Source organism: Notolabrus celidotus, chromosome 16, assembly GCF_009762535.1.
Source record: "Notolabrus celidotus isolate fNotCel1 chromosome 16, fNotCel1.pri, whole genome shotgun sequence".
In the NCBI taxonomy this organism is placed as follows: domain Eukaryota; kingdom Metazoa; phylum Chordata; class Actinopteri; order Labriformes; family Labridae; genus Notolabrus; species Notolabrus celidotus.
In genome coordinates, this window is record NC_048287.1 from 22,678,529 (window position 1) to 22,704,428 (window position 25,900).

The 25,900-nt window shown below is 41.7% G+C and overlaps 2 protein-coding genes across 17 annotated transcripts in view; one reads left to right on the forward strand and one right to left on the reverse strand.

Moving 5' to 3' along the window:
* The window catches only part of LOC117828484 (protein C1orf43 homolog), an 8,770-nt gene extending 3,335 nt beyond the window's left edge, over positions 1-5,435 (reverse strand). The window contains exons 1-2 of the mRNA XM_034705654.1: positions 5,043-5,435; positions 4,862-4,963 (exon numbers count right to left, since the gene is read on the reverse strand). Coding sequence (XP_034561545.1) covers positions 4,862-4,963; positions 5,043-5,105 — 165 coding nt within the window. The 5' untranslated portion in view covers positions 5,106-5,435. The remainder of the gene's footprint in view (positions 1-4,861; positions 4,964-5,042) is intronic.
* ubap2l (ubiquitin associated protein 2-like) overlaps positions 4,936-25,900 on the forward strand; it is a 32,313-nt gene continuing 11,348 nt past the window's right edge. For 4 of the 16 annotated variants that reach the window (XM_034705648.1, XM_034705634.1, XM_034705638.1 and 1 more), the window contains exons 1-17: positions 8,412-8,583; positions 10,998-11,135; positions 11,961-12,038; positions 12,634-12,744; positions 13,389-13,563; positions 15,630-15,743; positions 15,883-15,931; positions 21,383-21,427; positions 22,623-22,729; positions 23,008-23,067; positions 23,172-23,224; positions 23,413-23,498; positions 23,923-24,103; positions 24,309-24,507; positions 24,597-24,931; positions 25,147-25,319; positions 25,671-25,791. In XM_034705648.1, the coding sequence (XP_034561539.1) occupies positions 11,040-11,135; positions 11,961-12,038; positions 12,634-12,744; positions 13,389-13,563; positions 15,630-15,743; positions 15,883-15,931; positions 21,383-21,427; positions 22,623-22,729; positions 23,008-23,067; positions 23,172-23,224; positions 23,413-23,498; positions 23,923-24,103; positions 24,309-24,507; positions 24,597-24,931; positions 25,147-25,319; positions 25,671-25,791 (1,983 nt within the window). In that variant the 5' untranslated portion in view covers positions 8,412-8,583; positions 10,998-11,039. The other 12 variants (XM_034705640.1, XM_034705647.1, XM_034705637.1 and 9 more) reach the window with 9 other exon arrangements.

Here is a 25,900-nt window from a genome sequence, read left to right on the forward strand (position 1 = left end):
CTCACAGCAGAACTTTGTTTTGATTGGTCAGCATGGCGGCTATGTGGCCAATCAAGTGTGAGGATATAGGATACAGGTGATGGAGGGGAGGCTGTGTATCCTGGCTACATCTGTTCCTTCTGAGAGAGTCTTCCTGAAGACCGGGCAAATACTCACTGAGAGGAGAAATCGGATCAGCCCATCCAAGCTGAGGCATCGGATTTTTCTCAATGCCAACCTGCACTGAGGACATTGATAATGTTTGCTTGAGTTTGGGTCTGGTTCTGTTTGCTTGAGTTTGGGTCTGGTTCTGTTTGCTTGAGTTTGGTTCTGGTTCTGTTTGCTAGAGTTTGGGTCTGGTTCTGTTTGCTTGAGTTTGGGTCTGGTTCTGTTTGCTAGAGTTTGGTTCTGGTTCTGTTTGCTTGAGTTTGGGTCTGGTTCTGTTTGCTTGAGTTTGGGTCTGGTTCTGTTTGCTAGAGTTTGGTTCTGGTTCTGTTTGCTTGAGTTCTGTTCGGGTTCGGATCTGTTAGGGTTCGGTTGTGGTTCGGTTCTGTTCGGGTTCAGATCTGTTAGGGTTCGGTTGTGGTTCGGTTCTGTTCGGGTTCGGTTCTGGTTCGGTTCTGGTTCGGTTTTGGTACGGTTCTGGTACGGTTCTGGTACGGCTCTGGTACGGTTCTGGTTCGGTTATGTTCTGGTTCGGTTCTGGTTCGGTTCTGGTTCGGTTCTGGTTTGGTTTTTCTATGGTTCTGGTATAGTTCTGGTTCGGTTCGGGTTCTGTTCTGGTACGGTTCTGGTTCGGTTCTGGTTCGGTTCTGGTTCGGTTCTTATTCGGTTCTGTTCTGGTTCGGTTCTGTTCTGGTTCGGTTCTGGTTCGGTTCTGGTACGGTTCTGTTTTGGTTCGGTTCCGATCTGGTTCAGTTCTGGTTTGGTTATGGTTTGGTTCTGGTTCAGGTCTGGTGCGGTTCTGGTTGGGTTTGCTTGAGTTTGATTTTGGTTATGTTTGCTTGAGTTTGGTTCTTGTTCTGTTTGCATGAGTTTGGTTCTGGTTTTGTTTGCTTAAGTTAAGTTCTGGTTCTAACCCTAACCCTAACCCTAACCCTAATAATAACCCTAACCCTAATCCTAATCACAACCCTAACCCTAATCACAACCCTAACCCGAATCCCAACCCTAACCCTAACCCTAATCCTAACCCTAATCCTAACCCTAATCTCAACCCTAACCCTAATCACAACCCTAACCCTAATCACAACCCTAACCCAAACCCTAATCCTAACCCTAACCCTAATCCTAACCCTAACCCTAATCCTAACCACAACCCTAATCCTAACCCTAACCCTAATCACAACCCTAACCCTAACCCTAATCCTAACCCTAATCACAACCCTAATCCTAACCCTAACCCTAATCACAACCCTAACCCTAACCCTAATCACAACCCTAACCCTAATCCTAACCCTAATCACAACCCTAACCCTAACCCTAATCACAACCCTAACCCTAACCCTAATCACAACCCTAACCCTAACCACAACCCTAACCCTAATCACAACTCTAACTCTAACCCTAATCACAACCCTAACCCTAATCACAACCCTAACCCTTATCACAAACCTAACCCTAACCCTAATCACAACCCTAACCCTAACCCTAATCACAACCCTAACCCTAACCCTAATCACAACCCTAACCCTAACCCTAATCACAACCCTAACCCTAACCCTAATCACAACCCTAACCCTAACCCTAATCACAACCCTAACCCTAATCACAACTCTAACTCTAACCCTAACCCTAATCACAACCCTAACCCTAACCTTAACCCTAACCCTAATCACAACCCTAACCCTAACCCTAATCACAACCCTAACCCTAACCCTAATCCTAACCCTAATCCTAATCTTAACCCTAACCCTAATCACAACCCTAACCCTAACCCTAATCACAATCCTAACCCTGATCACAAACCCTAATCCTAACCAAACCCTTATCCTAACCCTAATCACAACCCTAACCCTAACCCTAACCCTAATCACAACCCTAACCCTGATCACAACCCTAACCCTAACCCTAATCACAACCCTAACCCTAATCCTAACCAAACCCTTATCCTAACCCTAATCACAACCTTAACCCTAACCCTAATCCTAACCCTAATCCTAACCCTAACCCTAACCACAACCCTAACCCTGATCCTAACCCTAACCCTAAACACAACCCTAACCCTAATCCTAACCCTAACCCTAACCACAACCCTAACCCTGATCCTAACCCTAAGCCTAATCACAACCCTAACCCTAACCCTAACCCTTATCCAAACCCTGACCCTAACCCTTATCCAAACACTGACCCTAATCTCAACCCTAACCCTAACCCTAATCTCAACCCTAACCCTAACCCTAATCCCAACCCTAAGCCTAATCACAACCCTAACCCTAACCCTAACCCTTATCCAAACCCTGACCCTAACCCTTATCCAAACACTGACCCTAATCTCAACCCTAACCCTAACCCTAATCCCAACCCTAACCCTTATCACAACCCTAACCCTAACCCTAATCCTAACCTTAACCCTCATCACAACCCTAACCACAACCCTAACCCTATCCCTAATCACAACCCTTACCCTAACCCTAGGATCAGGGTGAGAATGGTTTTGTTACAGAATAAATGCACAAAATTGGGCAATTATAAGGCTTCTCATGAAAACACCGTACGTAAAAGCAAACAATTATTTTTGGCAAAGTTAAGGTAAAACATACGGCTACAAAAGATCCTAAATTAAGAGCCGTTAGGGAGTCGAACGAGCCGGCTCTCTGAAAAGAGCCGAACTTCCCATCACTAAAGCACATGCTTATTACCATTTGCAATCTTAGTTGCCCTTGGAACTATTTGTATTGCAAAAACGTATCAATGTAAATACTTTAGACCTGTACCATAGTGATAAACAGATAACACTTCAATCTGAATCAAGTAAATACCACTTGTATACTTTAAAACAGAGGATCATTTCATTCCTTGTTGACTCAACATGACAGCATTCATACTTTTCAAGTAATTGATCTTAAACGCTTTCAGAAAATTAACAGTAGCAAGACTCACATATCCCTTCAGCCACCAAATGGTATCATAACAATGGTGTATGCTGTTTTGTAATGACACAGCACAATTTTGTAATTTATTAGAAATGTATTCAAATTATTTCACGGACCCCACGCTATGGTTCGCGGACCCCCAGGGGTCCCAGGACCCCACTTTGAGAACAGCTGAGCTAGAGTACGGTAATTGAGGTCTCAGCCTGCCGAGAAAGTTGTGAGGCCAAGACCCCCAAGCTCTCTGCCCGACTCCACTGGTCACACTATAACTTAAATATAAGACTCTTTGAATCAAAAGAGCACTCTACAAGGTTATTGTACCATAAAACATGAACAATGTACCCCCGTTTTCTGTGAATGCATGATTATGAAGTGAAGGAGAAAAGATGTGAAAAAAGTTGCGCAATGTCGCTGTCTTTTCCAGCACAGCGTGCACTCAACTTTCAATGAATGGGGATGTGTTTTGTTTATCGAGTCAGGTCGCACGCACCCATGTTGGAATACTTTTCCAGGACTATATGTGATTTTCCAGGACATTTGACTTTTTCTCCCATTTTCCAGGTGTTTTCCAGTACTGGAAAACTGGTCAACTGTTTTCCAGGTTTACCAGGACGCGTGGGAACCCTGCACACTACTTTTGATTTGAAGTTAGCTCATGAATTTCCTTCTCTTTTCTGAAATCTGATCCCTCAGACAGTAAAATGTGTTTTTGTAGTTCTGTTTGTCTCAGTGGTTTAGCCCTGGTATATCATGCATCTTCACGGTTGAATGTGGAGCAAACACAGAGCAAATTTCACTCAGATCAGGTAGTTCATGTAAAGGTGGTAATGATGGCTATAGTTCTCCACCTGAGTACCCATGGCCATATCTTCAGCCTGTGTTAGAGGTTTTTAAAATAAAGAATGATATGTATCATTTGAAATGTTCTCCTTAATTCCCACTCTGCCCAAACATACAAAAATTCACTGTCCAACCTGAGAAAGCGTGTGGAGCTACGTAACATTTGTTTCATTCCAGATGAAGATTTCAAACTAACTTGTCTGTGTAGTAACTTAGTTTCTGTTTTTATTCCATAGTATAGTTTTTAGGGGGGCGGCAGTAGCTCAGTCCATAGGGACCTCACCTGGGAACCGAAGGGTCGCCGGCTCGAGTCCCAGCATGGATGAAGCTTGGCAAGTGGGCTGGTGGCTGGAGAGGTGCTGGTTCACTTGCCTGGGCACTGCCGAGGTGCCCCTGAGCAAAGCACCGAACCCCCAACTGCTTTGGGTGTGCTGGTTGATGGCAGCATCCTCACTCTGACATCTCTCCCTAAGTGCATGTCCACTGCATGTGTGTGCATTGTATGTATACCAAAAACTGTGCGTGTAGCATGACCGAAAAATAACACCAGTGAAAATTTTGAATTTCCCCCTGGGGGTTAATAAAGTACATTCTTCTTCTTCTTCTTCTTCTTCTTCTTTGGAAATTTCAAGTAATGGTTTCTAAATAAACATAATGTAACTGAATGTACTCCTATGTATTCTTTACTGCATTTATGTATTTTGAAAATACAATGTTTTGAGATTTTTTTAAGGAGCACTTTGAATACTAAGTATTTTTTAAAAGCAAGTACTCAAGTACTTTAACTCAAGTAATAATCTGACAGAGCAACTTTCACTTGTATAGGAGTAATATTTGACATGGAGTATCTATACTTTGACTGAAGTAATGAAGCTGTGTACTTTGTGCACTTTGTCCACCACTGTTGAAAACACAAGAATAATCAGTCTCATATTGTTAACACTTACCTTAGGTGCATTGTGACCAATAGGTGCATGGGGTCCTCGGCGGGATCTCATAGCAAAACGCATGATTTGCCTTTTGACAAAGATAAACAGCAGCACAAACACCTGCGCACACAACCAAATATAAGGAGACAGAATCATCACATGCAAGGTAACAAACATCCCTATTTTCAATGCTACTTACCAAACTCCCATAGGCCATAACAAGGACGACATTAATCCCTGATAACGGAGATGAATCTGCCATGTTATCAGAGTGTAGGCTACAGTTTATCCTCACGTCGATCAGCTAGCTAGCAAAGCATCTGTATCATCTGTTGCTGCTATATTAGCTTGTTGGCTAAGAGTCGGTTGTCCATTTTGTAACACAGGTGAGGTGTTATTAGGTAACAGCTTTTTAAGGACGTTTCTAGATGGAGAAGCAATGCGCCGAGAGTACGATTCTCCTCATCATGTTAAGCGGCAACATGCTAGAGATACGCAGTTTAGCTTGTGTTAGCTAGAAGCACAGACAGCGACAGTGACAGCTCATTTGCGACGCTGAAAATTACCGTAATAACTGTGTAAGAGCCCCAGAAAGATGGGACAGCCGGGCTCATACCTATGGCTCATATCTATGGCTCATATCTATGGCTCATACCTATATGGCTCATACCTTTATGGCTCATACCTTTATGGCTCATACCTATATGGCTCATATCTATGGCTCATATCTATGGGTCATACCTATATGGCTCATACCTTTATGGCTCATACCTATATGGCTCATATCTATGGGTCATACCTATATCGCTCATACCTATATGGCTCATACCTATGGCTCATATCAATGGCTCATACCTTTATGGCTCATACCTATATGGCTCATATCTATGGCTCATACCTATATGGCTCATACCTATGGCTCATATCTATGGCTCATACCTATATGGCTCATATCTATGGCTCATACCTATATGGCTCATACCTAAATGGCTCATACCTATGGCTCATATCTATGGCTCATACCTATATGGCTCATACCTATGGCTCATACCTATGGCTCATACCTAAATGGCTCATACCTAAATGGCTCATACCTATTGCTCATACCTATATGGCTCATACCTATGGCTCATACCTATATGGCTCATACCTATGGCTCATATCAATGGCTCATACCTATATGGCTCATACCTATGGCTCATATCAATGGCTCATACCTTTATGGCTCATACCTATATGGCTCATATCAATGGCTCATACCTATATGGCTCATACCTATATGGCTCATACCTAAATGGCTCATACCTAAATGGCTCATACCTATTGCTCATACCTATATGGCTCATACCTATGGCTCATACCTATGGCTCATACTTATATGGCTCATACCAAGGTTTCTTGCCGATGGCTCATACCTATATGGCTAATACCTATGGCTCATACCTAAATGGTTCATACCTATATGGCTCATACCTATGGCTCCTACCTATGGCTCATATCTATGACTCATATCTATGGCTCATACCTATATGGCTCATACCTATGGCTCATACCTATTGCTCATACCTATATGGCTCATACCTATATGGCTCATACCTATGTGGCTCATACTTATGGCTCATACCTATGGCTCATACCTATATGGCTCATACCTATGGCTAATACCTATATGGCTAATACCTATATGGCTCATATCTATATGGCTCATATCTATGGCTCATACACAGTATAACATACAATCAGGTTAACCAATCCCAATGAAGGTCCACCTTGCACACAATACAAATGTAATACTTTGTTTGACACTAAAGTACAACAGGATCCTTAAACCTTGTTTATTATAAACTGAATATATATATATAAGGCCAACACGCCGATATCCACCGATATAATTAACCGATAAAATAATGGGCTGCTGCACACATGTTGGGCTCATGTTTTAAGTTCAATTTTAGATTAAGCAGCAGTCTGTAAGGTACATGTAGCTGGCACATTTAATGTCCAAGAGTAAACCATTTTATTTAATTTGGGTTTAATTGCTGTGGAGTTGCACTTTCCACATGTTCCCTGTGAACAGAGGTTCGGTTTACTTACTATGTCAAATGTGAAATTGGCCAAATTTGCCCTGGTTGTGGGTTTTGTTATGATTATCTCAGGGAGAGCATCATCCTAGTTTTAAGTAGGATGTATCTTTTTGTATGAGTTTTGTTTGAAAGCAGTTGTCATAAATAAATATGCAGTTTTATATGGGGCGCTGTTTGTAAAGTTGTGCACACTGAAAATAACAACAACAATTCTCCACATTTAGTTTCAAAACGTCATGACAATGTAGAGTGAATTTTTAAAAAGTCACTTTTTTAAATCACATTTGGAGGAATATTTGTGATCTTCTGCACATTCAATTTTCTTGTGAAAAATATATTAAGTTAAAATGTTGTCAAATCCAAATGCTAAATATAAATCTAAATGTTCAACGATAAATCTGAATGTTAAATATAAATCTCAATATTAAATTTAAATCTAAATGTTAAATATAAATCCAAATGTTAAATCTAAATGTTAAATGTTGCTCGGCGATCCTAAATATTTAGCTGATATGCAAATTCACACTGCCACATATCAGCTAAATATTTAAGATCAAGGAGCAACATTTAACATTTATATTTAGCATTTGGATTTAACAATGATGTTAACTCAATATATTTTTCACAAGAAAATGTAATGTTAAGATCACAAATATTCCTCTAAATGTGATAAAAAAGTGACTTTTAAAAATTCACTCTGCATTGTTATGACCTTTTGGATCTAAATATGGAGAAATGTTGCTCTTATTTTCAACTTTACAAATAGCGCCCCATAGTTTTAAGTATTAAGTATTTTAATTATTTTGGACGAGAAATTAATGTTACATAACAAATGTGAGAAGAGTATCACCATAATGCTGTACGCTAATTCCAATACAGATGAGAATTGATGATCTCTGCAATTAGGTGCGCGGAAAAGAATATCGGTATCGGTAATCGGCTGAATGAGTTGGAAAATATCCGCATATTGGATATCGGCAAAAAATCCAATATCGTGCATCCCTAGTTCTTTGTATTAGCAGTGTGCTTTCATTTTCAATGGGCATAAATGTGGCTGAAACAGGTGCAACCCAAATATTTCAACATTAACATATTAACATAACATTATAGTCATTATGGCCTTTAGGAAAATGTTTTGTTTTTTTGGGAGGTGGGGTTGTGCACTATAGGCCCCTGTGTGCAGCCTAAGCTTTTTTCATTAATTGTATTTTTCCCCCTTACATTTCTTTTACTTTTATACTTTAAGTAGTTTTGAGACCTTTACACTTTTTCTTGAGTAAAAAGCTTGAGTTGATACTTCAAGTATTTTTAAACCCTAGTATTTATACTTCTACTTGTGTGATAAATACTTCTGACACCTCTGCTAATATCAAACTGTGTTAGTTAGTGATCACATGTTGTGGGTCCAGTTTCCTCGAAGCGCTGCGTGGACCACGTGACGCAGCTCTCCGTGGTGTCAGAGTGGAAAAGAAACAGGTAAATTCAGTCTCTCGCTTATTGTGTGAGCGAGTCGGTTCGTTATATATTTCCCAATTTCTGTTGTATCAAGTTGGGATTCAGGAATTAGATCCTGTCTTGAATCCGACTAGCAGGTCGACAACGAGACCACTTGTCGGTCGGTTGTGTAGCAGTGTCAAATATTGAGCCGGGTTTCTGGTCAGTATCTGTTATTTATTTTCATTTTCGGGGCCTGCAGGCCTCCCTTTAGCCTCGGTCATTTGTCTGTGGTGAACCCAGCCATCAGATTACACTGCGGACAGATTTATGGTGAATAATGTGGAGTAGATTTGTAGCTTGTGGAGGCGCTACATGCTAACGTTGTTAACTGGCTAATGTAGCTTAGCTGGGCTGTGTTATTCGTTAACTTAGCTAACCAGCAGACAGCTAGTGACAGGGGCGTTTTTATGAAAGCTCCACTGCTAGTCTAGTCTAGCTGTATTAGCTCATTAACTTGCTGGCTCCCAGGCTAAGCTAGTTAAAGCCACTTCTTTGCTGTAAGGGTGTTTTCAGAGCTTGGTTAGCTTAGTTAGCTAGCGGCAGTGAAGGCAGAGTTAGCCTCGTTGTCGCCATGAGGTGAAGCCGTGAGAAGCGGAAGCCCACCGAGCCTTCATGGCTGGATGCTTTGCCTCGACTATTAGCCAGTTGGCTAGCATTTCGGCCATGTGGCTGGCTCGTAGACCTGAGTCTGCTCCCCAGGCCCTGGCTTTAGGCTTGTTTGGGGGCTAGTACAAACAGGGTTTTACGTAACGTGTGCGAGATTAAGGAGTCGCTGTCGAATGCAAGGTTATAACAGTTTCCTGTCAAAAAGTGATGTAGGTTGTCTAATACAGGGGTTCCCAAAGTGTGGGTCGGGACCCCCTGGGGGGTCGCAAGACACAAATGGGAAGACGTGAGATGTCTTCCAGAATTATTATTATTTTTAAAGCTGGGGTTGGTAGTCAGATTTAGATTCACTTATACATAATACATAATGTGTTCTTAAAAAGGAGCGTAAAAAAGCCGAGCTGGAGTAAACCAAGCGGTAACCTCTGGTCTAAAAATATGAGTCCAATGCGGAAGTGCTAAAAACTGCAGTTCATCAAGGATCCACTTGAGGCTGGCTCCGGAAGCACCGGAAACCACATACACATCAATTCAAAAAAGACGATCTTTACAGCAGAAATAAACATGTTTACAGCCTGGTACAAAAGATGATTGTATTCTGGATAGCTCGTTCCTCGATCGGCTCACACTGTAGGGAGGGTGATATTGACAGGCGGGACACTGTAGCTGTTGGCTAGGAGGCTCAAAGCCCGCCTCTTTATCTCACACTGGCTTGACAGTAGCAATATGGCTGCCAACGCTGATTGGCCTCAAAACAGCGCTTCAGAAACAGATGCGGGATGTCACAGATCCTATGTCCATATTTTATACAGTCTATGGAAAACACCAACCAATCCCTGCCATCAGGAGCCAAATTATGAAACCAGTCAAATCCCGTCCTGCCATTCTGCCCGCCTCCTGCGCGTACATGTCATGTTTATTTGTGTTTTTAACTTCCACTATGATAATGTTTTGGTGTTTTCTTACCGCTGTGTGAGACATGAGTTGACGTAGTGCAATATACACAAACGATGTGCTGAGGACTGGTTTTAAATCAGTCATGATCGTACGGTGCGAAGCAACGACGCTCGTGCATGTGAGCGGGGGCGTAGTTTGGAGGAGCTCCGAGGGGAGGGGTTGGACAGAATTTGTTGGTTTTGTATTACTTATATATCTTCTTTTTTTTTTTACCTGTGGTGAACAAAGAAATGTTAAAAAAAATGCAATAAAAAAAGTTAAATGACAAAAGTTATCTGAAAATAGTACATTTTACCTATTATAGTAAAAAATATCAACAAAAATAGTAGCTAAACTTGAAATAAAACCTTGAAAATAGAAAAAGTAATGAGTTTTCTGCCTTTCTTTGTTGCCAGATGACTCCTAAGTTTAGGGTTAGTGAACAGTTAATTATCAAAAGCATCAGTAGCAGTAGGTTAATTCATAAAGGAACAGGAAACACAGCAACATGCTCATGAAGGTAGGGTCATTTTCTGCAGACCAGCTAAATGAAGCCACATTAAATCACTTAGAGGGACAGTGGGGGTTGCGGGCTGAAAAGTTTGGGAACCCCTGTACTAGGGTTTCACAATATAGCCTAAACAGCATCGTGGTTATTCCATGAAGAAGGCATTGCATAATGTCCTGAAGAGGTAAACAAGTTGGTTAATATTGTGTACTTGTAAGCCCTGAGTGCTGCAGCCCCCAGTGCACCGTGGCACTCCTGCTTCCTGTGTCAAACCCGCGGCCAGCCTGGTTTTGCCTGAGAAAATGCTTAAAAAGGCTCTTTGTTTGTTTCCAGGCGTTTCTAGCAACAAAGCTTGTTGGTGTCTTGTTGAAACCGCTGCTAGCTCGTCCCCACTGGGCTGTAAGCTGTCATGCCAGTTTGAGGAAGTAGTATTCAAATGTAGTACCAGTAGCAGACATGTACATGTGCATTAGTAGGTCATTGTCACAGCTCTGTAACACTTTTCTCATCCTTCTCTCCGCAGGTCTTATTCCTTTGTAAATACTGTTATTTGTATATACTGTAAATGATGACGTCCATGGGCGGGAACAAAGCCCGGGGCAGCTGGGAGCAGACACAGGGCCAGACACAGAGCCAGACACAGCACAAGCAAAGGCCTCAGGTAACCCTCACTCTCTGCACCTGTCACTTTGCTCAGATGCATCATTCACTGCACTAGGGTTCAATAAAGGTAAAGAAATGGCAATTGATGATACTTTTCCTCTTTCAAGCAAAGTTCCTGGCTCCAAAGCTTTAGGGTACACACCAACTATAAGGAAAGTTCTAATTTGAAACATAACGTACGTCTAACTTAACATGATATGCCCTTCACGAGGGGACGTCTAACTCTATGTAGTAGACTTCAACTAGCAATCCAAATCTCGTCAATCAGGTTTCCTTATTTTGATAATCGAGAGTAAACTTCCTGGTGCTGACGTTAGGGATTACAGCTCAGGTTGAATAACTCTGATCTGATTTGTCCAGCAAACACCACATGAATCTGAAAGTGAAAATCTGATATATGGGCAGAGATTTTGCATGCTCAAAGAGTGAAGGTAACCTGTGACAGCAGTGTGAAAAACATACGTAATATTGACCGCAGTGCTGCTGTAGTGATGTGTTCACAGTTCACAGAAGGACAGAATTTAACCTCTTGCAGATTTTCCTATTTAAATGTTTGGTTCTACAGGAAAACAAAATCATGATCCATCATTGCTCTTGAATACATATCCATAAGAGCAGATCAAACAGCATTTCTTTGAGTAAGCTTGTAGTGGATGCAGTATACATCACCTAATTAGAATAGCAAGTGTTTTCCTGCATAAAGTCACATTGTAATCTAACTAGTAGCAACATTTTGTCCATTCATTATTTTAGTGCTCGACCTACGGGTGTTGTACCTCCTGTTTTTTTGCAATTACCGAATCTTTCCTCCCTCTTTAAACAGGCTACTGCAGAGCAGATCCGACTTGCGCAGATGATTTCAGACCACAATGATGCAGACTTTGAAGAGAAGGTCAAACAGGTGAGATATGAGATGTACATCCTTTTGTCCTACTTAAACTTCCCTGTGTTTTGCTCTGCGTATGTGTCCTTTGTTGCAGATTTGGTGTGTCACAGTGCACAAAAAGCTAGTTGTGTGCATTTTATTGATTGTGCAAACCACATGAGTCCTTATTTCTTCTCTTTAAAAAAGACAACGTTGACACCGTTTATTGTCCCTTTCTTTCTTCTGATAAGAGAATCTCTCAGTTTTATACTAACCCGCACTCGAGTCAGTAACTTCTTTTATCTCATTCATGGATGTTTGTTCTGCAAACAGGTCATCAGGACCTTTTGATAACAGAGTTTCTCCTTTGCATACCCAATTACATTGCATGATGCCTTCAAAGACATCAAATAGAGGGCATGGTGTCACAGTCTTTATGGTAAACTAACCTTGTGTTCAAGCTGCTGAAGTGACCACGATGTTGAATCCCTGCTGCTAGCAGGTGTGCTGTTACCTAACACCGTGCTCTGATTAATTCATGCTTCCAAAACACAAGAGCATTTCAATGAATGAACGTGTCATCCAGGGGTCGCCTCTGTGTCTCATCACGCCACTCTTCCCTTTTTTCCAGCTGATTGACATCACAGGCAAGGACCAGGATGAGTCCATGATCGCATTGCACGACTGCAACGGGGATGTCAACAGAGCCATTAACGTGTTGCTGGAGGGCAGCCCAGACACTGTGAGTATTGGCTTTGTGTGAGGGTGAAGCACTGCAGGGGGGCATATTCTGGAGAAATCAGTGCTGCAATGGGTTAGATAACGATGATACTGGACCAACGCTGGCCTCTGTCGTGGTGTTTAGATGATTGTGAACATGGACAGAGCGCGGTTTAAGCTCCTAGTTTAAACATGCTTGTTAGATTATAAAAGTGCTTAAAGAAGTTCCCTTAACATCAACTTCCCTTGTTGGTCACTTCTGCCTGTCCATTGTATGTTTGCTCTGACCTCGTAATTGCCTTGCAGACCAAAATCTGACTAAATCAGCCTTTACAGCTACAAAACAAGTTCTGAAAGAATGTCAGAGGGCTTTAAACCCAGATTGGAAATGAGTTTTATCAGAACATTGATCAGAACTGATAAGTGTCTGGTAGCTATCTGCATTGTAAAGATATAATCTTAGTGGACAGGATTCTAAATTTGAGCTAAGTCTGTGACTTGATGGAAAATTGTACACTCACCATGTGGTAAGATATCAAAACCTTACTAATCCACTGGCTGACCAATGAAAATGCTCTACCGACCAGGCACCATGGAGACCCTTTCTTTAGTCTTTTGAAGCATTAAGATAATAACAGTGAATTGTTCTCTTCGTCTCTTCCTCAGGACTCTTGGGAAATGGTGGGGAAGAAGAAAGGGGTGTCAGGCCAGAAGGAGACGAGCCAGGCAGACACTGGAGAAGAAGGAAAAGAGAACAGGGAGAAAGGTGGAGAGAAAGATGTCGCACGTCGTCGAGGTGGAGCTCCACGCAAGGGCCGCGGAGCCAGCAGGGGACGAGAGTGTGAGTGTTAACCATTCCTTCACCGTGTTTGCTGCTGTTCATCTTTAGGGTCTTTAAAGTCTGGTATTTGTTCTACCAAGCAGAGCTTTGTTTGCGCTGTTGCATGCATTCTCCTCTGGCTTTGCCTTCTCTTATCACTGTTGTTCTTTGTGAGAGAGCCAGAGTGTGTGTACCTGCACAAAGAGCAAACTAAACCCAGAGTTTGTGATGCAGGCAGACTGCTTTGCTTTACATAATGAATTCCACATTGTCTTGATTACAAGTCATAGACTGGAACTTGTCTGGCAGTTCTCATCAAACCAGCTCACTTCACTGCATCTGTTTGTTTCCTCCAGTCCTCTGATTCAACATTTTAAAACTGTTGTTGTTGACAAGAAATGCAACAAAATAAACATCTAGCAGTTTACAGTCCTCAACAAATGTGCAACATGCATGCTGCAATGAACATGAGCAAGCAGGGCTGCAGGATCTTAAGTTAATCTACAATCTATGAGTGACGGTGTTTGTCAGATCTGGCTGTTGCACCTTCAAAATAAAAGTACCCTAGTAAGAGATCAAAATTGGACTTTTAAAATAAGGTAGCGATAGAAAGAGCTTTGCTTACATGAATAATGTGTAGATTAGGGATGCACAATATTATCAGCACATTATCGGTATCGGCCGATATTGGCTTTAAAAGGAACTATCGGAAATCGGCGAACATGCCGATATCCGCCGATATAATTAACCGATAAAATAATGGGCTGCTGCACACATGTTGGGCTCATGTTTTAAGTTAAATTTGAATTTAAGCAGCAGTCTGTAAGGTACATGTAGCTGACTAATTTAGACACATTTACTGTCAAAGAGTAAGCTATTTTATTTAATTTGGGTTTAATTGCTGTACAGTTGCACTTTCCACATGTTCCCTGTGAACAGAGGTTAGGTTTACTTACTATGTCAAATGTGAAATTGGCCAAATTCTCCCTGGTTGTGGGTATTGATATGATTGCCTCAGGGAGAGCATCATCCAAGTTTTAAGTAGGATGTATCTTTTTGTATGAATTTTGTTTGAAAGCGATTGTCATAAATAAATATGCAGTTTTAGGTATTTTTCTTATTTTGCACAAGAAATGAATATTACATAACATGCAATAAGAGTATCACCATAATACTGCACGCTTTCAAAAAACAGAAGAGAATTGATGATCTCTGCAATTAGGTGTGCGGAAAAAAAATATTGGAATCGGTAATCGGCTAAATGAGTTGGAAAATATCAGCATATCGGCAAAAAATCCAATATCGTGCATCCTTAGTGTAGATAACTTGTTTGAATTTTCAAAAGAAAAGAGTTGTTTCTGCAAGGCAGTATCCATCAACTCAGTAGCGTTCAACATTGAAGATCATGTTTCCATACTTGACCCTTGATTTTTAGGCATAGATAAAACAAGACAAAAATTAAGGAAATAAATAAGCAAATAAGAGAAAGATGCTATAATGCTGACAGTAGTTGAGGTGGTGAAATTTACAGCACAAATATAAGAGTCATACAGTCATACAATATGAGAAAGAAAAAAACAAAATAAAACGTAAGCATCAGCGTGTTACAACACGAGTTGGTGGCAGCTCTAAAAAGATAAGTGTCATCTGAGATGCTGTTAGGAGAGTTCAAGCGCAATGCGAGGTGGCTTGAGAGGGAGGTATGTTGGAAGAGGTCGTCCATTTGTCCAAAAGAGGCTTCCATATTTCATGAAAGTGTTTTCTCTGTTAGCCAATTTGTATCGCAGTCTTTCCACATGCAAAACCTTCCCCAAATCTTTGAGCCATTGCTGGAATGAAGGACTTGCTTCTCACTTCCACATTTGTAAAATAAGGCGTTTCCATGCATGACTCTTAATTCATCTTTATTTTTGATTTCCTCTGCTATCAGACAGTACCACATTTTCAACTCCCCCTTCTCTCTAAAGTTTAATATATTTTATCTCCAAATCCTCTCTCTCTCTCTCTCTCTCTCTCTCTCTCTCTCTCTCTCTCTCTCTCTCTCTCTCTCTCTCCCCCTCCCTCTCCCTCTCTCTTCTTCACCCAAGTTCGAGGTCAAGAGAACGGCCTGGATGGAGGGAAGACTGGAGTAGCCGGACGAGGTGCGGAGCGAGGTGCAGAGCGAGGCCGGAGGGGAAGAGGCAGAGGAAGAGGGACGGTTGGTAAGTGGTCATAATCCCCTTTTGGTCAAACTCAGAATGTACAAGGAAGGAGGGACACTTTTATCTGCCAATACCTGCTTTACTTCTTTAGTACAAATTTGTTAAATTAAGAGACTAAACTGGTCTCTTGTTGTCTCAGCAGGAGTATCTGGACGGCGAGGAGGCAGATTTTCAGCGCAGGGCATGGGGTAAGGGAACACCTGCGTAGCCTAAAACCAGAGTCCCTTTTGTTCCACTTTTACCTGTTGCTATGGTCACCAGAGAGCAGGACCCTAGCCTATTGTTGAGCTTTAATCCAAAGGAGGGAGGACGTATGTGAGCCAATGAGATGGAACAGTGTGGGACGAATATCCCTCCTCAGAGAGTGCACAGTGTCCAAACATTTTATTGAGAGTGAAATTTGGATAAATCCTCTAAGAAGGGACCAGTTTGGTTTACTCAACAATGCTCTGCTCTCTGGCCCGGGCTGCAGCGTAATCCTGTTGCATTTGGCTTGTTCTGTGTATCAATGTGTGCAGTAAATGATACTGGTGTGGTGGTAGACGAGTTCGCATCTTGACTGGTAGACGTCTTGATAGAGGAAATCGGTCTCCAAAAGATGAGCGACCAGAGTCGATGTTACTCAGCAGTTCTATATCTTTAAATCCTCAACCCCGAAGCTGTACATGTGGCCTGATGTGGCCTTCAGTAGTAAATTTAAGTGCTGAGTGGTTTCCTCCCGAGAGAGGCTTGAATGTTCTCTCCACTCCCACTAAAACAAAGAGTTGAATTTTCACTTCAAAGCTGTTGAAACGGTGCCATAAATCAGTGTTTGAGAAAACAATCTCAGAAGAAGAAGGCATCGTCTGAGCGGGAGTAAATGGGTTGTGGTGTTCTGCTCAGAATTTTGCTGGAGTTATCGTGCACACAGCAACTTTATGGCTAGAAATCATTGCTCTGTGTTTTCAGAGCATTATATTATAACAGCTTTGGCAGTAGCCATCAACTGGAGCTCCAGGCACAACTTATGACCTGCATTTCAGGCCTACAATAATAAAGATATGAATGTTTGAGCTGAGTAGGAACTCTGGTGCAGGCTAGGGTCACAACATTTGGTCATTTCGTTGACTGAACGCACATATCCATAACTAATATTTTCCAACTATTTCAGCATTTTTAAAACCTTGTTTTTATCTGAAGTAGATCTCTTCTGCTGTCGATAAACTAGTGGACGATCGCTCACTCTCTCCCCTTGCGTACATGTTGCGAGTCTCCTCACATGATCTGCAAGAGAGACGTCCTTTAGTAGTTCCCTTCTATGAATGTACTGGTTGAGGTGAATGTCTCATGTGAAGTATGAATCCTCTTAAACCGTAGTGTAATCAGTTTTGCAGAGCGGGTTGCTGCGGATGTTGTTGACGCTCTTAGTTGTGGACTGACATGCCATTAATACTTTCTGTCGTCACATTTCCTGAGTTGTTTTTTGGGCGGCGTTATGAAATGTGCTACTAATGCTTGTTGATGATCAGACACATACAGGCAGAGAGAAACGATAGGAGGCGGGGCAGGACAAGCTGCTGTGTGTATTGAAAGAGTAGGTGTGTAGATAACAGACTGAAGGGATGCAAAAGGAGCAGACAGCGGGAAACTGGGTTTATTGTCTTTCCTGATGAAGCAAAGATGTCCTAAAGTTTCGTCCAGTCTATAGAGCATGGACACAGACGTGCCTTGCATATCTGCAATGTGATTTGTCTCCTACTGTCATGATGAGCTTGTTTTTGTTGAGCTGAACACTGAGGCTTTCCACTTAAATAGCATGCAGTGCTAGCTGATTTGTTTTCCTCTTGACTAACCCCTGATTCACACAACACTACCGCTCTGATTGCTTCTGCTTCCTGCTGCTAGCACACGGTTTAGCAGCTTTGCTTAACTGTTGTTTTTAACAACTCTGCTTAAAAGTAACGCACTATAGCTTACAAGTAGCGGCCTTAAAACACACAAGGTGGTGTCATTGGGAGGGTTTGCAACAGTAGGGCCCTATGAAATCCGTTTTATTTTTTTCCAAATTCCGTTTTATTTTATTTTCCAAATTCCGTTTTTTCCATTTTAATTTTTTTAGAATTCCGTTTTTTACCCTTTACACTTATTTTTCCCCCACATAGTGTGTGCTTTTTGTGTCAGTGAATAAAATGTCCGTTAATGATATGCAAAAATCCTTAAATTTATTGACACATCATTGCACAATTTTGCCCAGTATTTCAAGTCAAAACATAATGTAACATAAAGTACAAAGTGCTTACAATTTGACATGGTTTCAAGTAAAAGAAATAACTGAATGTAAACACAAGTCCGTTTCAGTTGTTTTGTTTGAAAAAGAAAAACACAAAGTGCTCAATCAGTTTTTTGTTTCTGTAAACACAACACTTAATTTCAGTCTGTTATTTGTAACAAAGGTGCTTCTTAAAACAACCTGTAATTGAAGAAAATGCATCAAAAAACAAGGCAATGATGCAGCAAGGAATAAAACCTGAGTTGTGGAATGGAACTTTACTTTGTAAACAAACATTTTAACATTGTAAACATCAGCTCATCATAAGTGATTGCCTTAGGACAATTATTCTAATAATAGGACTAGCTAGTCCTTGTGAGGTACCATCTCTCTCCATTTAGGTTTCCCACCACCCAGTGACATCACGAGGAGAAGGAGTGTTTGTCTGGGGAAATGTTTCCGGGGACGGCTTATTTGTAGCACCACCCGTGCATCTCCTCACAAACACTCACCCGACCCCTCCCGAATTAAACAACACGTCGAAGCCGCCACCAGAAACACCAGCTACGTCTGCAAAAAAACTACGAAACTCATGACAGCATTTCAGTCACATTATGTAAATTTCCGTGATATTCTGTGTTAAACAGTAGATACAATTTTTATTGGTCAATTCCGTGAATGCGGAAATCATAAGGCCCTACACTACAGCTTACAGGGAGCAGCCTTAAAAGCACACAAGGTGGTGTCATTGGGAGGGTTTGCATCAGGGGCGTGTATCTCATTTACCCTGCATGCACACGTTCTGCAAAAACTGTCAGCATGAACCGACTCGAACAAAGTGAACACTGTGAGCTCTCTCACACTAAGCTGATTAAAGAGACTCGTTGTTAAACTCTGAGGAGTTGATGGAATATTGATTAAAAACTCAATACTCATAAATGTTGAGTTTCAGCCAAAGACGGCAGATATTATTTTATTTCCTCAGCAAAAAAAATAGCTAATTGATACAGAAAACATCTCTGTGCCAAAAGTCTTAGAGACAAATTGACTCTCTTATTCTAACATCGAGAGGAGCGTGGGAGAAAAATGGAAGTACTGTTATTAGTTTGATGTGAAATACTGGCTAGAGGATGCCACCAGATAAACACAATAACTGGAAAATGGAAGTTGAATAAAACCAGAATCATTAAGAACGACTGATGACACAACTTTATTATTACTATAATGACACAAGTTGTCCTCAGCAGATTTTAACTGTGTTCAGAGGACAGATTTACAGGTTTTTTAATGTTTTAATTCTCACTTCACATGGAACATTTGTGATCATCAGAAATTCAAATCCCTCAACCCAGAAGAAATGGGAATCGATGCTAAACTTTATTAAGGACCCTGTTCTGCATTTAAAAAAACACAATAATTATAGAGCTTGGCTGTTATTGAGTCTATTGAGCCCTACAATGTAACATCATATCTCGACTTAAGTCATGTCATTTAAGTCTAATTATTTGAGCACAAACATACAAATCAAAATTCAAGCCACAGGGTATCAAAGTAAACGGTTACGAATCCTGGTGTTCTTTTTTCTCATTTCACCAAAGTAAATGATAAGGAAGAAGCACAATACAACTAATGCTGCAAAATATCCTCTTGCTTGAGGGAAACTCAACCTCCAAAGCCAAGCACATCAGTGCTGTTTATCAGATTGAACCAAAATGCAACACCTTTGACTCTATTAGGGTTGAAAAAAACTCAGCTCAGGCTGCTGTGGGACAGTTATTCCCCTCCTCCAATCAGAGTAGCCATGGTCAGCACACCCAAACTTTGCAGCAAGTCCCGTAAGTTAAAAATAGCAATCGAATGTTGAAATCTGCAGGATAAAACCTAGTTGGCTAAGTGAATAAGGTGACATAAGGTTACATTATGATGCGTTCAAGGTCAGGGCCCGTATGCACGTCCAGCCTTTACACAAACGGGACCATTAGTCTTAACGTACCGTTATGGAACGGCCCATTTGGCCGCAGCATTAGCCGCATGCACGACTGCAAATAATTAGCCAATTAACTAATTGCACCTTGAAAGCGAGGCTGGTGGAAAAACGTCATATGTCCAGGGAATCTCCTGGAAAACCCAGATCTAACAAATTTGAATTGGGCATGCCTACTACGCACAAACAACAATAAACATGGCGAGCGGGACCAGTGTGACTGAGAGAAGATCAAGAAAAACGAACTCATAAGCACAATGTCCGGCATCCTTTAAACAGCCTAACAGGTGCGGTAATCCTGCCGTTACCACCTGTAGGGGTGGGGTCTACTGCCATTAAATGTAATGCTTTGTCAGGGCGTTAACCTGGCTCATGCAAAAATGACTGGTCTGTAAAGTGACTATAAGGCAAAAGTGAATAAAACTTTGCGAAAAGCAATACCAGCTCTTTTTAAAAATGCGTATTTGTTTTGTCTTTCCACCAAAAAACAGAAAAGAATCGATTGTTACGTCGATAAAACCTTGAATAATTGCTATCAGTGATCAGAATCAGACACAAATGTGTAACACAGTACAATAGAAATAGAAAAAAAGATAAAACCTTCATTAACAGAACATCTTTAAACTATAGACAATGGTTGCAATTAGGAGCTTTGCATAAAATGTGTAGAGCACCAAACAAACAAGTGTTCACAGACCTCTTCATGCATGTCTACCCCGCCCTCCTCTCCCCACGTTTCCTCTCAAAACATTAGCAACGTGTTGATCTTGAATCAGTGTCAGTCAGATTGTGAAACATGCAGTATTGTGGATATTACAGCCAGAATAGTTTTAGCCTCTCGTCTGCACCCCTCCCCTCACTGATGTAGCCTGGTGCAAAGGGAGAGCTGCATTTATCATGAAGCCAGTTGTATTCCCTTGCAACAGTATTGTTTGGCTCATTGACTGCTCTGCCTCCATGGAGTATACTGTTTGTGTTTCTTTTTAGATTTGAAACCTTGGCAGAAAGGATAGAAAAGTGTTATCTGAAGTCATATTGAACTTATTTGAAGAAAGCAATGACTGAGATGTTCTTCTAGCTTGTATAAGTGCATTTTTTTTGTCCAGCATTAATGAAAACAATACTGCCTTTACTCTGCTAATCTAGGCGACAGTTTTTGTGTCTGTGGCTGCATTGTTTCTGATGAGTTGAGTTTCTTGAACTGTGTGTTTACCCACATGGCTAAAAGCTCACTGGCTTGCCTTTGCATTATAGAGTGACTGACAGGTGCAGAGTGTTTGTTCCAGGCAGATTAAAGGCCTTTTGCTTACGCTGTTGCTCCTGATGTGGTTTGAAAACAACAAATTTATGTCATACTAAAACTTTTTTGTGCGTTTTGTAATTGTTGCCATTATTTTTCCTCTGAAGCCAGATTGATAAGGGGCCCAGATTTGATATTGCAGGCGGTGAGAGGTGAGTGAAACGCCTCTGGTGTGTCTGTCAGTACATGATGTTAAAAAAAAAAAAATCTATTTATAGCGTTAGTCCGACAAAAACTGGATTTCTAAACATGTTAGTCCAACTAAAATCACACAAAGTCAACGGTTTTATTTTTTTTATAAGTCTGGCCAACAGACCTTGATAATGCAGTTGGGGATCCATTTTCTCTTGCATGCATTCACTTCAATCAGCCCCAATATGACCAAGGCAGTCTCTGCAGGCTCCATAGTTTGTATGCAGAAGTCAAAGTGCATAAATGCGTAGAAGGAAGCCGGCGTTGTTATCTGCCTTCAGATACCACTATAAGCCTGAGAGATAACGTGCATCTCAATAGCTGAAAAGAAAAGCATATGAAAGTTACAGAGCTGTAAAGGTGTCAACGTTTGACATGCAGCCAGTTGTTTTGGTTTGTGACGTAAAAGTTCAACCGAAAGAAGCTCTCCGTAGTGGAGGTGGACATACTTTTTGTCAATGGTCCAATCAAATTGCCCAATCAAGCCATCACTTGCTCGACTTAACTGTGCACTTTTAGTTCCCTAAAACAGGATGATGTAATGCCAGATGTACCATGACAGAATGTATTACTTCTCCATCTATTAATAGGACATGAAACAGATGCGAGCTTCCTGAAATCTGATGTAAAAATCTGTTCACACACGCCTTCAGTGCCCTCAGATTGTTATGACAAAAACTGAAAGTGGCTCGGCTCAGCTCGACTCAAAAAGAAAAGCGTTGCACCTCATCATGTTGCTAGGTTGCAGCAGCTTTTATTTTCTCTGCATACACAGAAGTGTCAGGTTCACGAAAGACAGGCAGACCCAGGAAAGAGTTGTGGAGGGCAAACAAAAACAGTATGAAAAGCTTAAACGCTCTTATTTGCATGTCTTAATTAAACAAACTTCAGTCTTCTATCATTTCTTCTCTCTGTCTTCTTAACACAACCCCACTCACTCCACTCTAAAGTGTGATTGAAGCGTAATGATGTTAACAGTAGTGCTGGGGTCCATTCAGACAGGGCTGATAGCTCAATATAAAAGCTTTGATCTGTAGTTGGTAAGTTAAAAAATAAAAAATAGACTTGTTTTTTTTGTAAGTGTATATCTGTGGTGTGGGCACTGAAACTTCAATTTCATTCTCAACTCAACCATCTCTTCGCTCTCTTCCCTAGAACCTTCAACCCTGCTGACTATGCGGAGCCAGCCCAGACAGAAGAGAACTATGGAGGGGGCAGCACCTGGAACAACACAGGAAGCGTGGAAGTGGAGGAGGGAGCGAGTAAGTGAATTTATACACCGAGGTCGCCCTCCAATAAAAAGAGTGTAATCTTATCAAAGAGGCATCTGTTTAGCATCCAAACAATTCAATATGGTGTTCAGCGTCCCGTGGTAAAGACGCAGGATGCTTCAGTTATATAAACTCAAAGCATGCACACTTTTTAAAAAATACCCAATGTTTGGTTTTCCTCTGGTCTGTGTCCAGGTGAAGAAAGTATAATCATCTTTTTCATTCGATTCAACTTTGATCTCCTCACCTTTTGATCTCTTTGTTTGCAGGGTTGGAATACGCAGCAGGAGACGGAACAAATTACCCACCGAAGTTTGACTCTGCTCCTGGTACGCCTTCTTTTTTCTTTCTTTTTTCTCCTTGCTTCCCTTATTCTGTTTAAAGCTCTCTCTGTCCACCTCCATAGCATTGAACCTCTCTCTTTGACTCGTAGGTGCCTGGAGGACTGCCACAGAGGAGTGGGGCACTGAGGACTGGAATGAGGATGTGAGTGTTGTCTGGACTTCAATTCATTCTACTCTTTTAGCTCTAAATTTAACATTCTGAAAGCACTTCTAAAGAAAATCCAAAGTTAAAATAGATTTTAGCACAGTTTAACTAAAGATAGACTGCATCCCTTTTCTAATCTACATGTTTATTCATTCTTTAATTTCTTCCTCTCGTTTCCTCTGCAGCTTTCAGAAACCAAGATATTCACAGCTTCCAGTGTTGCCTCCATGCCTATGCCTCAAGAGAATGTTACCATTACCAAAGGACAAAGGTGGGGCACTTATTCATTAGCCTGACTCATGCAGGGTTTCCTTTATTAGAGCATGCCACGTTGGGCTGTGTGTGGAATAGTTTAAATGTCAGTGTTTTCCTTGAGTTTGTGAAATGGACAAAGAAACCTGCAATGTTTGCAGAGACTGTGGCAAGTTTTTGCCGAAAAGAAAGTCTTTCTGACTCAAACCTCAAAATGTGAATATGATGGTTAACTATAGGAGTAGGACAAAATATCAGTATGGCAATATATTGTCGTTCTGACCTTTTGTTATACAAGTTGAAGATACAAGGGGGCTGAATGTTGGTAATTTAGTTCGATAAAATGAAGGTTGCTGACACCAAAGGTTCAAATGTGAAAGATTTGATCTTGTTCATAGTAATATCAATCATTAATCAATAATTCATATCTTCTCCTTGGTTAGGATTGACCTCGCGGTGCTCCTGGGGAAGACTCCCCCGTCCTCCTCCTCAGAGACAGAAAATCCCCCGATGGAGGCCACCCAGCCACCATCCTTGTCCCAGTCACTGGTTTTCAGCAACTCCAAGCAAGGGGTGCCCCTCTCCCAAACCTCTTCCAGCACCCCGTACCCCCAGCACAGCATGGTGAGACAGACACACACACACACACACACACACACACACACACACACACACATACACATACACATACACATACACATACATATACATACACATATACATACAAGTGCATTTTAAAATTGTGTGCACTAACACTTTTATGACACCAGTGTGGCATCAAACTCGTATTATTGGGATAACAGTGTGTCACAATCTACCATCATTGCAGGTCAGCATGCTGAACAAGGGTTTCGGGGATGTGGGGGACCCCAAAGGCGCGAGCACGGGGACCACTGGCTCCCAGTTCCTGGAACAGTATAAAACAGCCCAGGCTCTGGCCCAGCTGGCGGCCCAGCACTCTCAGACCGGACCTCCCAACACAGCGCCTTCATCCTGGGACACCAGTGCTGCCTCACTGGGACAATATGGTGAGATATGATGACCTTAATAACTCTTCTTACTGAATCCATCTGTTGAATGCTCACAGGAGTTACACATGTTCCCTCTCTTATCCCAGATATGAAGAGTCAGCCGGAGTCTTCAGTTCATTCACCCTTTACAAAGCGGCAGCCCTACCAAGCCGCCACCTCATCCTCGTCCATGTTGGATGTTTTCCTGCAGGACAAAGGCCTGCCTCCTTCCTCCCCTGTCTCCTCGTCTTCTTCCTTACCCCAACAAACAACATCCTCGCCCCATGCAGTGCCTCCGCCTGCTTCCGCTCTCCCTAAAATGGCAGCAGTTCCTTCTCTAGGTCAACAAGTGTCCCCTAGTTCTTCAGATGCCCAGAGTCCTCTTCCTCTGCAGCAACACAAACTAAAACAGCAGAAGAAAAGGACTTCTATCTCAACAAAGGTAACCTTCATATTTATTTTAAACCACTCCATGCATCAACAGTTTTTGTGTCTGACAGTGTGATCAACTTTTCATTTAAATAATGAGAGGGATGTTTCAAAAGCTCATGTTTATATAATTGCACCATGCGTGGATGTAAGGTCTTGACTCAGGGCTGCTTCTAACAGACTCAAACTGTCCTGGCTAAGTCTATAAATGCCCTTAATCCTTCTCAGATTCCGGCGATGGCGGTGGAGATGCCTGGCTCGACGGACATCTCAGGCCTCAATCTGCAGTTTGGAGCGCTGCAGTTTGGGTCCGAGCCAGTTCTACAAGAGTACGAGTCCGCCCCCACATCCGCAATCCCAGCCAACCAGGTTCAGAACAGCCTCTACACGAGTCCAAGCAGGTTCGTTCACGTGTGATACAACACTGCAGAGATGTTCCTGCATTTTAACAACTGTGCTGTTGTGGAGGTGAAGAGACCGTTTCTTAAACACTGAACAGATCAAGAGAGGGATTTTAATTTGACTGCAGAACATATTTCTCACCCTTTTTAAGATATGTGTCAGGAGAATATTATGCAGTAATATTTATACTATTTAGTTATGGCTGGAAATTGATCCGTTTTTTAGGAGATCCATGTCGATTAACTTCGGTTGGTTTATTGTCTCAATAAAACACTTCATAAGTCAGAGCAGCAATTTTCATTCATTTACACAGTCAAACTCATCTCATTGACTTCATTTCCGCTCTGCAGTGAATCAGCTGCAGCTCTCTCCAACTCCAGCCAGATGGACCTGTACGATCAGAGAGCTGCTCAGACACGGCGCTACCCTCCCTCCGTCTCCTCCTCCCCTCAGAAGGACCTGCAGCCAAAGGTAACAACCGACCACCATCCCTTTTTTTCTCTTTCTGTTTTATTTTTATTTCATTATTTTTGCATGTTATCGTCCTAAAATGATACTCTGAGGAGTGGCTGGTGTGGAC